The 17,021-nt window shown below is 37.5% G+C and overlaps 1 protein-coding gene across 1 annotated transcript in view; it reads left to right on the forward strand.

Annotated features, from left to right (window-relative positions):
* The window catches only part of SAMSN1 (SAM domain, SH3 domain and nuclear localization signals 1), a 173,212-nt gene that overhangs the window by 23,121 nt on the left and 133,070 nt on the right, over positions 1-17,021 (forward strand). Inside the window, 3 exon segments of the mRNA XM_052646142.1 lie at positions 7,055-7,092; positions 9,928-9,965; positions 14,271-14,357. Coding sequence (XP_052502102.1) covers positions 7,055-7,092; positions 9,928-9,965; positions 14,271-14,357 — 163 coding nt within the window.

The following is a 17,021-nucleotide window of genomic DNA, read 5'->3' on the forward strand; positions in this document are numbered from 1 at the left end:
AATAGAGTTACCATATAATCCAGCAATCCCACTCCTGGGCATACATCTGGAGAAACCCATACTTTTAAAGGATACCTGCACCCCAGTGTTCATTGCAGCACTATTTACAACAGCCAGAACAAGGAAGCAACCTAAATATGCATCGACAGATTAATGGGTAAAGAAGATGTGCTGCATATATACAATGGAATATTGCTTGTCCATGAAAAGGAATGAAATAATGCCATTTGCAGCAACATGGATGGACCTGGAAATTGTTATACAGAGTAAAGTGAGTCATACAGAGAAACAAAAATACTGTATACATATTGTTTATATGCGGAGCTAGAAAAATGATACAGATGAACTATTTGCAAAGCAGAAATACAGTAGAGAGAGATGTAGAAAACAAGCATGGCTACCAAAGGGGATGAGATAAATTGGGAGATTGGGAGATTAGGATGCACTACTCTAAAATAGATAACTAATGAAAACCTACTGTATAGTACAGGGAACTCTACTCTGCTCCATGGTGACCTGAATAGGGAGGAAATGTAAAAAAGAGTGGATATATGTATATGTATGACTTTGCTATACAGTAGAAACTAGCATAACATTGTAAAGCAACTATGCTGCTGCTGCTAAGTCGCTTCAGTCATGTCCAACTCTGTGCGACCCCATAGACGGCAGCCCACCGGGCTCCCCTGTCCCTGGGATTCTCCAGGCAAGAACACTGGAGTGGGTTGCCATTGCCTTCTCCAATGCATGAAAGTGAAAAGTGAAAGAGAAGTCACTCAGTCGTGTCTGACTCTTAGCGACCCCATGGACTGCAGCCTACCAGGCTCCTCCGTCCATGGGATTTTCCAGGCAAGAGCACTGGAGTGGGTTGCCATTTCCTTCTCCAATGCGTGAAAGTGAAAAGTGAAAGTGAAGTCGCTTAGTTGTGTCCGACTCTTAGCGACCCCATGGACTGCAGCCCACCAGGCTCCTCCGTCCATGGGATTTTTCAGGCAAGAGTACTGGAGTAGGGTGCCATTGCCAAAATTAATTAAAAGGTTCTGTGCAAAAATACTAAATTATTCATATTATTGCTTTGATAAGAATATTCTTTCTGAGTTTTCTGTTTAATAGTGGCATATGAAAAGTGAAAGTGAAAGTCACTTAGTTATGTCTGACTCTTTGTGACCCCATAGACTGTAGCCTGCCAGGCTCTCCTGTCCATGGAATTTTCCAGGCAAGAATACAGGTGTGAGCAACCGTTCCCTTCTCCAGGGGATATTCCAAACCCATGGATCAAACCCAGATCTCCTGCATTGCAAGCAGATTCTTTACCATCTGAGCCACCAGGGAAGCCCAGTAGTGGCACATAGCATTATATTTTCTCTTCATTTTCACAATCACTCTCCCTTCTGGCCAACAGTGTTCATTTATGGGATCTCTGATCTAGATGAAGGGTAGATTTTGTGTCTGTGTAGTCCCAGGTGGCGCTAGTGGTAAAGAATCCACCTGCCAATGCAGTAGACTTAGAGATGTGAGTTTAAAAAGATCCCCTGGAGGAGGGCACGGCAACCCACTCCAGCATCTCTGCCTGGAGAATCCCATGGACAGAGGACCCTGGTAGGCTACAGTCCACAGAGTCTCAAAGAATCAGAGATAAGTGACTTTGCATGCCTGCATGCATAGAAGTAGTATTGTGTACTCATTAAGGCATCAGGCATAAAATCTAAGTTTTTTACCACTTAGTAGTTAAGCGACCTTATGCAATTTAACTGCTCTGTTCCTCAGTTTATTCATCTGTACATTGAAGATGATTATAACAATATAAACCTCACAAGATTGTTGGGAGGATTCAATGAATTACTACATGTAAAGCATTCGGAACTGTGCTTGATAATCCATGAGTGTTCTGCCATTATTATTCTGATAATGTGTTAATCAAGAAATTAGAAAAACAATAGCAACTTGCTTTAACCTACTGGGCTCCGACTAGCTATAGTTACTAACATTTCTCTTTGTGATGTCTATTCAATAATTTAGGAGACTTTTTCATGTGATTTTTCTCCACGTGTTTGTAATCAGGTGTAGAGGCAGCATGGAAAAACTCTTGGATTACAGGCCTCCGTCACAGGGTGATGGCTTGTTATCCAGCGCAAAAACCTCCTTGTTTTGAGAACAGAGCTGAAAGCTGGCTACATATTTTTTCATCTTTCTGGTAACTTTCAATGCACTGCAAAATTAACCCACTTGATAAGCATCATAAGCATCCTCTTTGCTAGATGCCTTTTAGAATTATTTTTTAAAGGAACTTCTGTGAATTTCCATGTCTTTTTTCTGAACATCTGTGGGACCTTTATTGAAGCCTAAAAGGCTAAGAATGTCCAGACATAGGCTCATTCAGTTTGGATGCAGCTATCTTGGAATAATGGTATTTTGATATTAAAATCATTTTAGTTATGCAAGTGAATAAGCTTTATTCTTGCAAGAGAATGAGTTGAAATAAAAGAAATTGGGTTAGCTTATTTTAATAAGAAGTTATATGTATGTATACAACTATGTGCGTATCATATTTATGTTCAACTTTTGCCTCAATATTGGAATTCTATGTAACTATTAATGAATAATTAATCTAATGAAAAGTAACATCAGTAAGTACCTTCATTGGTTTGGAGATTTTATAAAGGCTAGCTCATTTAAAAGATGCTTACTCCTTGAAAGAAAAGTTACGACCAACCTAGATAGTATATTCAAAAGTAGAGACATTACTTTGCCGACTAAGTCAAAGCTATGGTTTTTCCTGTGGTCATGTATGGATGTGAGAGTTGGACTGTGAAGAAGGCTGAGGGCCAAAGAATTGATGCTTTTGAACTGTGGTGTTGGAGAAGACTCTTGAGGGTCCCTTGGACTGCAAGGCGATCCAACCAGTCCATTCTGAAGGAGATCAGCCCTGGGATTTCTTTGGAAGGAATGATGCTAAAGCTGAAACTCCAGTACTTTGGCCATCTCATGTGAAGTGTTGACTCATTGGAAAAGACTGATGCTGGGAGGGATTGGGGGCAGGAGGAGAAGGAGACGACCGAGGATGAGATGGCTGGATGGCATCACTGACTCGATGGATGTGAGTCTGAGTGAACTCCGGGCGTTGGTGATGGACAGGGAGGCCTGGCGTGCTGCGATTCATGGGGTCACAAAGAGTCAGACACGACTGAGCGACTGAACTGAACTGAGCTCATTTAATCTTCAAAATTAGAAAAATCATGAAATCCAACAGGATCCTCTTGCTGAGAGCAGTAGTCATTGATTATGGTTTTTGAGAGAAGAACCAGTTGCGATACATTTCTGACACTAAATGAGTGTATGGTACATAACAGATGTCCAATTAATGTTTGTTACATGAACTGTGGATATATGAATGAAGGAATTATATTATTTTAAGGAATATATGGGGGTGATGAAAATACCTAGCATTTAACCAAGGTAAACACTGTATGTGTGACCCTAGACAAGTCAGTTTACCATCTGGGACCTCAGTTTATTCATTTGCAAATCAAAGGTCAGATCTCATCAACTCTTCAGTCTTAAAAACTCACCATGGGATTTACACCATCATTTACTGTCAATCAATATTCTCTGTACAGAAATACTTTTCACATTTCCATTAGCTTGGCAACAACAAGTCCTGACATATTCACTTCATTTTTCCTTTTGACTTTGTGATTTGAAAGTAAGATTTAAAAACCAATAATGCAAGAAACATGCACATATTAGATTCAACCCCAAAGGACAGTCGCCTATAACCACAGTGTGAGGATAGATGGCAGCTGGTATCCAAAATTTCTGTATTCTTTTAAAAGGCATCTTCTCTTTTTTCATTTCAAATTGTTTTTAAATTTTCCCTAATTTGATCTAGTTTCATAGTTATGTGAAAGTGCTTTGCTCTTAGAGCCTACCCTCTTCTACTGGAAAAATAACACAGGTTGGACATACTTTTTAGTTTCTACCAGCCCATTCATAATAATCTGTTTACATTTCATTTTTTTATTTTCCTAAAAATTACCAGGGGTAAAAATTAAATTAAGCTACAAATTCCCTAATGAATGAAAGATAAGACTAATGATTAGTACTTGATTGAGGGGATAATAAAGGCTAATAAGAGCACACTTTACCTGGTATTTATGGCAAGTGTCAAATTAATGGAGTAGACAGAATGACTTCATTGACTCTCTGAAGTGGTATTTTCCTTTTGTAGTTCAGAGTATCACACACACAGAGACATACACACAGATATAATTCTGAAAAAAAAGCTGTGTGTATAGTGCTTCTTGACTTGCCCCTCCAGGAATAAAGACCCTAGGGTCTGAACTCCAAAGCACATGACAGACTGCTTACGTAAGCAGACTGTTTGGTACAAGCAGTACTAAAAATTGCTTAACCAGTCAGTAGTCATTTACCACTAAGCAACACCCAGGGAACAGGCGTCTTCTTCTAAGTTAGGTTTTTCCCTGTTTGAGTAATCCTTTTCCTTCAGATCATCACTCGTGAAAGCATATTTCATATGCTTCACTCTCCTACTCTCTTGTAGGAAACAGGTTCCCTAAGAAGCACCACATTAACTCTTTCATTTTGATAGAGATTCCAAAGAAATTCTACTCAAAATCTTTTTCAAAGTAGTCATTGAAAGAAAATTCTTTAGTAAAATATTCCCAAAACTAAGCTGATTCATTACAAGAAAAAATTGGATGACCTGGATACCAGTAAAACAGAATAAAGTAGAGTCTCTAGAGAATGTTGTGACAATATTTGTTTTAAAAATTACCAGTATCCAAGTATGGTTATATGAAATTTCTTCAATGTTGGTCTAGATACCTCTAAACCTCAGCTTTTAATGTAGCTTTGTCCCTTTCACCACATCAGTTGCCATGCATATTTAAGCAGCTTTGTGTAGGTTTGACATCTGATTATATTAACTTAGCCAAGGCTTCACCCAGGGGAAGCAGGAGACTCTGCTTGAATAATATGCCTTCTTCCCCAATTCAAACACTTGGAGCTCAGTTGCACACAAATTTTGTGTCATATGGAATTAATCTCTTTGGTAGCAAAAGAAAAAAAAACAGTGAATTATTGATACAATAAGTGGATTCAAAAAGAATATGTTTCAAGTGATAACAAATATGAAAGATATTTAACGTTTCTTATCTTTCTTGTTTCAAATCCGTCTTTGGTACTGATTAACTCTAAACCAGACACCATTTCTTGACATACTCAAGAGTCAGAATTATTCTGAAGGGAGCAAGATTTGCAATCTGAAGAGATTTTTATACACTCATGTACACAAATTAATGTGACTCAGGGACAATGGATTCAGATTTTTGAGACATTAATTGACCCAAACTGCATAGCTTATGGGGGCAGGAAGTTTGGTCCTTCCTAGCTAAATTCCAAATATATATGATAGGAGAATACTCCCACAAAGATGGGTGGCCATCCCCTTTCCTGATGACGCTCACAAAGCTGGTGTGTCTGCTGATTGTGAGGAAAAAGACATAATGAGCTCCTGGGCTGATAACAAAGCATAGAGAATTGAAGGAGTGATCCATCTGACCATTAACTCCTCAAAGTTCTGTTGCTATTCCAACTCACACCAGGGCTTGGTTTATGATTCCCTCATCTTTACCTCTGTCCCAGCTCTCTTCTACAAGACTGTCCTCTGGGTGATCCCTAGGAATGTTAGTTTGGCAAAATTTGTTCAGGTTTGGGGACTGACTGCTTCAGCAGATGGGTTTTCAGTTCTACTCAACAACTTAAAATAGGTAATTCAAATTGTCTTTGAAGTTAAATCTTGATAAAAACATAAGGAAGGGCCCCCTCAGTTACTATTCAGGGAAAAGCTTATCCTGGATTTTACAGTACTCAGGCTATCAAGCATTGGAATAATAAAACGAATTGTGAGTAAAATCTGCAAAAAACACTATGCTGTATACTTGAAACAAATGTCATACTGTAAATCAAGCACACTTTAATTTAAAAAAAAACTTTCCTTCTTCTGATTTTTGTTCACCACTCCTTTCAGCCTTAGCTTTTGTGTTTTTCTCCTTATATGGAATGCTGCTACTGCTGCTAAGTCGCTTCAGTCATGTTCGACTCTGTGCGACCCCACAGATGGCAGCCCACCAGGCTCCCCCATCCCTGGGATTCTCCAGGCAAGAACACTGGAGTGGGTTGCCATTTCCTTCTCCAATGCATGAAAGTGAAAAGTGAAAGTGAAGTTGCTCAGTCGTGTCTGACTCTTAGCAGCCTACCAGGCTCCTCCATCCATGGGATTTTCCAGGCAAGAGTACTGGAGTGGGGTGCCATTGCCTTCTCCGATACTGGTCCCCAAATTCTTTACTATAAAAATTCCTAACCACACCAAACAAAAATCTTCAGAACATGATCTGCTGCCTATCATAGAACAAGTGTTCATAAAACACTTTGAACACCAAATACCTAAATGATTTTTGGATGAAGGACTGGATGAATGACAAAGAGAAAATCTGAAGAGAGTTCTTAAAGGTGCCTAGAAGCAGTTTAAGCCCTTTCAAAGATGGATGGTGAAAGACGTGGTGACATTGTCTTCTGCCAGGGTGTAAGGGACATAACATCAGCTTCTCTGAAGAAAAAAGCTGGATGAATCACAGGTGTATTTCAGCACACTTGGGGTTTTGTGGTAGGCTGCTGTCCATCTTTCTCAAAAGAAGAGAATGTAATTAACATACTCGTGTGTATCTTTCCTTGTGGTCTTGAAGGGTTGATGGAGGTTATAAAGTTGAGGTTACAAGGATTTAACTACAGATTTTTGTTTAAAGGATTTGCTTATTAACTGTCAAGGGCTTACAATAAGGTAAACATATATCAAAGTTACAAATAGAGAAGAAAGTAAAACTAGAACCATGATTATACTAAATATATTTAAAAATACAGTCATTTTAGTAGGAAAAGGCAAAGTGAACTCCATTTGGATTATACTTAAACTACACTTGAATTATCTTTTTGATTTCTTGGGGTATTATTTTATTTTACTTTTTCTTTTATTTTACAGGAAGTTTCTAATTTTGAGAATGGGAAAACAAAAAGAAAGTAAGTCAAATTTACTTTGAAAACTTTATGTTCTCTTAGTTCTATAATGTTGAATGGAATATTTTAGTCTGTTTCCTGTCAAAGTGCTTTTAAAAAATAGTCACGTACCAATCTAGGTGTACTTTACTCTGCTACCATTTATTTTTATGCTGATGCATAGGAAACTGGTGTTGTGACATTGCTGTAGACAAGGATGCAAAAATTAAATTTTCAGAGGAAGAAACATGTCTAAACTAGGTTCAGATTAAAGTGGAAGCCTACTTGAAAACATGTTTCTATCGGTGACCTATTAATCTTCTGGAGTTCTTCTAATCCAAATAAAAATGTGTTTGCAAAGAGATTTGGGTTATTTAGGTCAGGCTTGGCTTTATATTCAGCACATCAAGCTGCCAGAGGATGCGACCCACACATGTTGCGTAAGGTAATGGGATTTTTAACTAATAAGCAGGAAATACATAGCGGCAGGAAGTTCGTTTATGGGGAAATTTCCAGATTGGTTGCTGATGATACAGAAGAACAACTTCCTTGCACCCCGGAATGGTCTGAGACTAAATTGTCAATATGTGAACTTCTTCTGGATGTAGTCTTTTTCGACAGCTCTTACCAGCCTCCAACCCTCCCTCTGCCCCCACCTCCACCCACAAAGCACTTTGTCTTTCCTCCCTTTCTTGCTAAAAGCTTTCTCCCAGTAAGGATATAAAATGCATCCATAGTAAGTAGGTAATTGCATGATTAACAGCTTAGAGCACCTGCCAGGGTAGTTGTATTTTAGCCATAGTTAGCTATTTAAACTACATCAGTGGCATTTTAAGCATGAGTAGGAATAAAGAAGGTTTTTTGTTTTTTTTTTTTAATCAGGGCTCTTTATCAGTCTTAAAAGTCGCCCTTCCTAGGTAACTGTTTATTCTATCCATGGATAAGGAACTCATTAGTCCCAAATCAAATACTTGCACAAAATTATATCTATTGGTTTATGACTGATGCTTCTACAGATTAGATGATATCCAAAGATGGAAGGGCAGAAGCGATAAATGAGAGGGATAGTACCTGATGACAACTAAACCAGGATTTTTCAAACATAAGCCAAATCAGTTAACATGCTTTTCAAATTCCTACCAGTTATACTTGAAAACTTAGTGAGTCCCTCAATTCTTTTGTCCATCACTCCCCTAAAAAGAATAATCCCTTTTGTCATTATGCACCTACTTCACTTTATAAAATTATAAGTAGCTTTTATTGGAACACTTGCTACTTCCCAAGAGATGTCCTGAATAAGTATTTTGCATTAAAAAATTAAAACAAACCAAAATAAAATGGTTAAGAAAAAAGAAACACTCGATATGCAGGATTTTGCTTACAAACCTGAGCTTAAAAAAGGTGAATAATGGAAAACACCCCAGTTGTAACAAAATTGTTTATACATACACAATATGCTTATGTTCACCAAAGGTGTGAATTGACTAACACAATCAAGTATCAATTTATAGTCAATCTTATTTCATTTCTACCCACCTGACTCACTATTCCCACCACCCACACTGGGGTTTTTATAAAGCATTCCTCAGACATACAATTTCATGTTCCACTATATCATTAAAAGACAAGAATCATTTTTAAAAACATAACCACAACATCACATTTAGAAAAAAACATAACTACTGCACTAGAACAAAATAAGAAAAATAATCAAATATCACCAAGTTTAGAGTCAGTGTTAAAATGTGTCTGGTAGCCTCAAGTGCTTTTTTTAATAGTAGCTGGTTTATTTGAATCGTGATCCAAAGAAGACTCATGTATTGCATTTTGTCCATGTTTCTCAATTTATAGGTCTCTCCTCCCATTTATTTGTTGAAAAAACAGAATTGTTCTTTCTGAGGAATTTTCCATAGTTTTGAATTTTACTGATTGCATCCTGTGTCTGTGTGTGTCTTTTAAACACATGTTCTCTGTTCTGTTTACTGTAAAATTTTAGTTAGATCTCCAGGCTTGATAAGATTAAAGTTTCATAAGGCCTGATAAGATTCAAGTTATTTCTATGTATTTATTTTTAAAGTAGGTCATCAGTGACTTTATACTTCCTGTTGCATTACATGGGAAGCTCATATATCTGCTTGTCTCTATTTTTATGACTGTGAAGTTGCTTAGTGGGTTCAGATGGTATCAGACTGATCCATCCAGCACAAGTTGCCCATCAGCCTTTCAGTTAAAAACTTTAATTGCAATTGGCTATTATTGAAAAGATTTATTGTTTTATTGGGCTTCCCTGGTGGCTCAGAGGGTAAAGTGTCTGCCTGCAATCTGGGAGACCTGGGTCAGGAAGATCTCTGGAGAAGGAAATGGCAACCTGCTCCAGTAATCTTACTTGGAAAATCCCATGGACAGAGGAGCCTGGTAGGCTACAGCCCATGGGTTCGCAAAGAGTTGAACAAGACTGAGCTGCTTCCATTTTCATTGTTTTATTAGGGATTGTATAGTGGTTGTATTCAGACTGCAATATTTTTCTGTATTTATTGAATATAATTATTTTTAAAAGAACTATTTGATTGTTTTGAGGCACACTCATATAGAATCTCCCATTGTTCTCTTTTGGAGGGTTGGGGGTGCTGAGATTTGTAAATGTTTCTTTATATTGCATGAAAATTTCCAATCCAAGATTATACTTTGATTAACTATACTTTGTCATCTAGGCTCAGGAAAATTCAGGTCCAAATGTAAAACTTACTTAGAGGTAGAATTTATTTCTGCTCACCATGGCTTTGCACTCATGTCTAAGTGATCTAATAATTATAATTTATTAAATCTAGACTTAAATATCTGTTTCTTTTATTCTTCTAGGTCAATCCAGAGATCTATGTCTGAAAGTAAAGTATTTGGTTAGTAATTCATAAGATTACTCATGCACATGATACATTCTATTTCTCTAAGAGTGATTTTCTTCTGTTAATGCCATAAAGTAACAGAAAGTGATGAATGAAAGACAAATTGATTCGTCTTTGAATTATATAGAAGAGATTTTAAAAAGATATGTAGTTTTATTCTAATTTTAAATGGCTATGACAAATAACAATAGAATGGGAAAGACTAGAGATCGTTTCAAGAAAATTAGTTACATCAAGGGAACATTTCATGCAAAGGTGAGCACAATAAATGAAACAGTATGGACCTAATAGAAGCAGAAGATATTAAGAAGAGATGGCAAGAATACACACAAGAACTATACAAAAAGAAAAACAAAACACACTTAATGACCCAGATAATCATGATGGTGTGATCACTCACACTCACCTAGAGCCAGACATCCTGGAATGTGAAGTCAAGTGGGCCTTAGAAAGCATCACTACGAACAAAGCTAGTGGAGGTGATGGAATTCCAGCTGAGCTATTTCAAATCCTCAAAGATGATGCTGTGAAAGTGCTGCATTCAATATGCCAGCAAATTTGGACAACTCAGCAGTGGCCACAGGACTGGAAAAGGTCAGGTTTCATTCCAATCCCAAAGAAAGGCAATGTCAAAGAATGCTCAAACTACCGCACAATTGCACTCATCTCACATGCTAGTAAAGTAATGATCAAAATTCTCCAAGATAGGCTTCAATAGTGCATGAACTGAGAAATTCCAGATGTTCAAGCTGGTTTTAGAAAAGGCAGAGGAACCAGAGATCAATTTGCCAGCATCCATTGGATCACAGAAAAATCAAGAGAGTTCCAGAAAAGCATCTATTTCTGCTTTACTGACTATGCCAAAGCCTTTGACTGTGTAGGTCACAACAAACTGGAAAATTTTCAAGAGATGAGAATACCAGACCACCTTACCTGCCTCCTGAGAAATCTCTATGAAAGTCAAGAAGTAACAGTAAAACTGGACATGGAAGAATGGACTGGCTCCAAACTGGGAAAAGAGTATTTCAAGACTGTGTGTTGTCACCCTGCTTATGTAATTTATATGCAGCACACATCATGAGAAACACTGGGCTGGATAAAGCACAAGCTGGAATCAAGACTGCAGGGAGAAAATACCAGAGCCTCAGATATGCAGATGATACCACCCTGATGGCAGAAAATGAGGAGAAACTGAACAGCCTCTTGATGAAAGTGAAAAAAGAGAGTGAAAAAGCTGGCTTGAACCTCAACACTCAAAAAATGAAGCTCATGGCATCCAGTCCCATCACTTCATGGCAAATAGATGGGGAAACAACAGCAACAGTGAGAGACTTTATTTTCTTGGGCTTCAAAATCACTGCAGATGCTGACTGCAGCCATGAAACTGAAAGACATTTGTTCCTTGGAAGAAAAGCTATGACCAACCTAAACAGCATATTAAAAAGCAGAGACATTACTTTGCCAACAAAGATTCATCTCGTCAAATCTATGGTTTTTCCAGTAGTCATGTATGGACGTGAGAGTTGGACCATAAAGAAAGCTGAGCACCAAAGAAATGATGCTTTTGAACTCTGGTGTCAGAGAAGACTCTTAAGAGTCCCTTGGGCTGCAAGGAGATCAAAGCCGTCAATCCTAAAGGAAATCTGTCCTGAATATTCAGTGGATGGATTGATGCTGAAGCTGGAACTCTTTAATACTTTGGCCACCTGATGCGAACAACTGACTCATTGGAAAAGACCCTGATGCTGGGAAAGATTGAAGGCAGGAGGAAAAGGGGACAACCGAGGATGAGGTGGTTGGATGGCATCACTGACTTGATGGACATGAATCTGAGAAAGCTCTGGGACCTGGTGATGGACAGGGAAGCCTGGCATTCTGCAGTCCATGTGGTCGCAAAGAGTTGGACACAACTAAGCAACTGATCTGAACTGAAGACAAATAAACTATTGGCTTATTCAGAATAATTTCCTTTTATACTAAAAAAAAAAACAAAAAAAAACAAAAAACTCTTTTATGGCTGATTACCTTCCAGTTTCCCAACTTTAGCTTGGAGGGCCCATAGTCAGATGATCTCTTAGCTATATTTTCATAGCTAGGAATTTAGGAGTGGAATAAACAATGGTTGAATTATAAAAGACTTTTCATAGCATCTCAAGTACCAGTGATTTTCTTCAGTTTTTGTGGTTTTAGTATACATAGTAATAACAGAGGCAATTGGTTTGATGTGTATTTTAATTCTAGTGCATGCTAAGTTGCTTCAGGCTTGTCCAATTCTTTGTGACCCTGTGGACTGTAGCCCGCCAGACTCCTCTGTCCATGGGATTCTCCAGTCAAGAATACTGCATTGGGTTTCCATGCCCTCATCCAGGTGATCTTCCCAACCCAGGGATCGAACCTGAGTCTCCTGGAACTCAGGAGACTGCATTGCAGGCATATTCTGATTATTTGCAGGCAAAATCTAATTATTTTTAGAAAGTTAATAGATGATGCTTCTCTTTGCCATTTAGATGATAGGGGGTCACTAGTTATAAAACATTTGTAGTGACAAGACAACTGGATTATTCACTCAATAATTCATTTTTCATGCAATTTTTCAGAGTGGTGGGCACACTTTCTCCCCAGCAGGGCTTAGGAATTGGATACTCAAACCCCAGTTTTCCTCTTTTGAAAGCCAGTTTCCTGGATAGCATATGAAGAGTGCTCAGAGCAAAGTGGTGATCATCTATGGATGCATCTACTAAGGACATCTGCAGTTTAATAGGGTCTGATCTTCCACCAGTGGTAATATCCACAGGAGCTGAGTTCTATCTCATTTGTCAAGGCCCTGTGAGAAGTAGTTGCTAAATATTTTGAATGTCAGCCCTGATTTGAATAGTGTATGGCCTGAAATAAAAGGAAGCAAGCCAACTTTTGTTTTCCATTTAGATATGCCGTTTTCATAGTGTTTTCCGTTTGTGCACACAAGACTCTATAACATAATTTTTGATGATCACCTGCCTTCTCTGTAGTCAAATATCAAAGGAAATAGTGACTTTAAAAACAGCACAGCAAGAGAACTGACTTGTGGACACAGCACAGGGGATGGGGAGAGTGGGAAGAATCGGGAGAGTAGCATTGACCTATCTATACATACCGCCACACGTAAAATAGATACCTAGGGGGAAACTGCTGTCGAGTGCAGAGAGCTTAGATGAGTGGGATGGGGGTGGGGCAGTAGGGAGGTCCAAGAGGGGTAGAATATGTGTATACATATAGCTGATTCACTTCATCATACAGCAGAAACAAGCACAACATTGTACAGCAATTACACTCTAATAAAAACCAGCCCAGCATGCTGAGTTTGTGTAATACTTTGGTTGCGTTATTTAAACTTTGCTTTATCAATGATGTGGTATAATATGTGGGATGATTAGTCTTTGTAAGCAGATTAGAAGGGCTTCCAGGCTTCCCTGGTAGCTCAGCTGGTAGAAAATCTGCCTGCAATGCAGGAAACCTCAGTTGGATTCCTGGGTTGGAAAGATTCCATGAAGAAAGGTTAGGCTACCCACTCTAGTTTTCTTGGGCTTCCCTGGTGGCTCAGATGGTAAAGAATCCTCCTGCAATGCAGAAGACCTGGGTTCAATCCCTGGGTTGGGAAAATCCCATGGAGAAGGGAGTGGCTACCCACTCCAGTATTCAGGCTGGAGAATTCATGGACTGCAGAGCCCATGGGGTCACAAAGAGTCAGACACGACTGAGCGACATTCACTAGAAGGGCTTCCAGTTCTTCATTCTGGTGCAGTTCAGTCCTTTACAGCATGTTTAGACCCTGCTTCAGGTGTTGGGGGAACAAAGCTAACACTTAGAAGAAAATGATCTTTCTCCCAATCAAGGATCTTAGAGTTTCTTGAAATAGCTCAATGTTCCCTCAATACACTTCCTTAACCGTTTTGTTAAAAAGAATGAAGAATGTGGAGGATGGAGCTACTTTGATATATAAAAAAATAAATGGTTATTAATTCAAGAAAAATACTCCAAGAATAATGTAATCAAAAGTTATCAAGAGTATTTCAGTAGCAACCTTCTACCATCTATGTGTGGGTCCTTATTTAGTTCATAGGAAAAAAAGAAAATGGGAGCCCACAGGACATTGGTTGTATTCATGAGGGACCAGAACTCTCCAGAATGGACCACAACGCTTTCCTAACATATTACTTACCATGTTAGCACTGTGTGCTCAATTTGTTTTGAAATCAAATTTCCTACATTTACTGGACAGATGTTACTGTGACTTCTTCTAACCACTCTGCTTTACTTTAGAGGGAAAAACTGTGAATGACACAATTTGGCAGGAACCCAGCAAATCTGAGAATGACTCCCACATCAGAAGACTCTCTCAGCTGAAAGGTAATTGCTAAATTTAGTTCCCACTGACTTTGCATTTTCCCAAAGTAGTATAAAGGGCAAGTAAGAAAAATTTACATCTTTCTTCATTAAAATAAGCATTGCATCATAGTCTACTTAAGAAGGAAAAACTAAAAGAATTGAATTTGTATATTATTAATAGAATATATACTTGTGTGTGTAAGTGAACAGACATGCAGAAAGGAAGTAGAATTTAATTAAGTTCCCTGTTGAAGCAAAGAATCAGTTACAAAAAATTTGAAATACTTTAATTTCTAAAATAATGCAAAAATATATTAAAACTCAGCACAAAGAAAAACTTTCTAAAAATAACATTAATATATTAACCTTTGTGATTTTTAGATTTTCTTTAAATATTTAAGAGAAATACCCTTGACTATTAATGCAAAACTATGTCATTTTATTTAAAAAAAAAATCTGAAAAAGAGCAAATTAGCAGCCAGGTGTAAGAAACTTTATTAATAATAAATGATTTCATAATTAAAATTACTTAACTCTGGAAAGGTTATGAATAAAACAGAAAGTCTTAAGGGTTCACAAAGATGGACAAGAACATAAAAATTTAATATCCTTGATATTTTCCTTCAGTGTTACTGGAACAATAAATAATTGCTCATATTAGTTATTGATTATTTAACTATTTGTATTTTTAAATTTAATTTGAATTTAAAATTTAATTTTAAAATGTATTTTAATATTTGGGGACAAATATTTTTATAGTTAGGAGTTACATGGTGTGATTGTTCAAATTTTGCCTTTTGAGTGCTGTGAAGGAGCTCATAGATTTACAAAATAATCATTTATGAAAATAATCATTTTCCTTTGAACTGTTTCAATTTTATCCAAGATTGAATAATGTTCTAGTGAATAGTTTTGAACTTAATTTCAATACTTACAGATTTATCCATTATAAATAAATAAACAAATGAAACATTTGGGGATAATTTTAGATATTTTTTAAAAAATTATAAGATAGGCAATGTTTTACTTATATTGTGTTTGATTAAATTCTGTATTTACCTCATGAATGTTAGTGATATTCATTCACACCTTGCTTAGTTAATTAAACTTTCATCCACCCATCCATTCATTCATCCATCTCTGTAATAAGCACATGTTACTTTTAGATTATTCCACATCAACCTATGAATAAACAAGTTATAACTATATTATAGAATATTCTTGTTATAAATTTTTCCATAAACCTCTTCAAGTATTCTATTTTCTTAAACTTCCTTTCGTAAAATGTTTTGGTGTTTGTTTTAAATTTAGCAGTCATAGGTAAGTAATTCTATTACAGTTATATTGACAAAGCAGCAAAAAACCTTGGCCAAAGGTGAGGTGTTTTCTAATTAGTGATCTCTTTGTCAGAGAACAAAAAGGAAAGCCTTTACAGACTTTTCCACTTTGATATTTCTCAGATTCTTAAGTGCTCCTGTGTTCAATCTGTCTGTGCATGCACATGCACACACACACACACACACACACACACACACACGCATTCACGAATGTGCCTAAGGAGTTCAGTTGACATTTCAGCAGTACCAGCTGAGTCATAGGATGTCGCCTAGGGATTAATGCTGTGCCAGAAAGAGTCAATGGCCTGAGACCAATGCTGTTGGTGCCACTGTAAATTGAAGGGAGAAATTTAGTAGGGTAGGATGAGCCACAAGTGTGGATTTGAATTTTATGGGTGTAGTAGCTTCCTTTGGAAGGCTCAGAATATTTCTAAGCAATTAGTGCCCTACATATCAACCTATAATATTTCTTTTCATTTTAAACACTATTTTTTGCTGTTAATTGAATAATTACTTAAGAGTGGTTTATTGGGTCTGAGGATAGGCAGTCTGTGAGATTTACTGAGATGAAGACAGGTAGGTACATCATTCAGAGAAGGCAATGGCACCCCACTCCAGTACTCTTGCCTGGAAAATCCCATGGGCGGGGGAGCCTGGTGGGCTGCAGTCCATGGGGTTGCTAAGAGTTGGAAATGACTGAACCACTTCACTTTCATTTTCCACTTTCATGCATTGGAGAAGGAAATGGCAACCCACTCCAGTGTTCTTGCCTGGAGAATCCCAGGGACAGCGGAGCCTGGTGAGCTGCCGTCTATGGGGTCACATAGAGTCGGACACGACTGAAGTGACTTAGCAGCAGCAGCAGGTACATCATTGCCATCATCCACAGCCCATGATTTTATTGAACAGTAAAGATTAAATTGTAAAAATCATCTTTCAATAAAACAGAAGAAAATATGTAGGGAAATTATGAGTGACATTAACATAAAGAATATGTTATAAATTCCAAGAACCAAAAAGTTCCATTTCTCTCAGTTTCAATTACAAAATGATGTTTCCACAGGATACAAGTTATATTTACAGCAAAAATTTAGTCCTCTAGAGTTTTGGGCCTGACAAAATACACTTCCATGGGTTATATTAATATTAAGCTAAGGATTTGTGCCTGGTATTTTAATCCATAAAGATATTCACATAACCCCAAAATATGACTATGTTCTGTTGGTTAAGACAAAAATTTATCACAATAAGTTAAGAGCTGGAAGCATTTTCAGTTTATGTGGTCCATTTCCTTCTTCTAAGAATACTTTTATGTCAATCTATATATGTGATACTGAGACAACATCTG

This window comes from Budorcas taxicolor, chromosome 1, assembly GCF_023091745.1.
Source record: "Budorcas taxicolor isolate Tak-1 chromosome 1, Takin1.1, whole genome shotgun sequence".
Lineage (NCBI taxonomy): Eukaryota > Metazoa > Chordata > Mammalia > Artiodactyla > Bovidae > Budorcas > Budorcas taxicolor.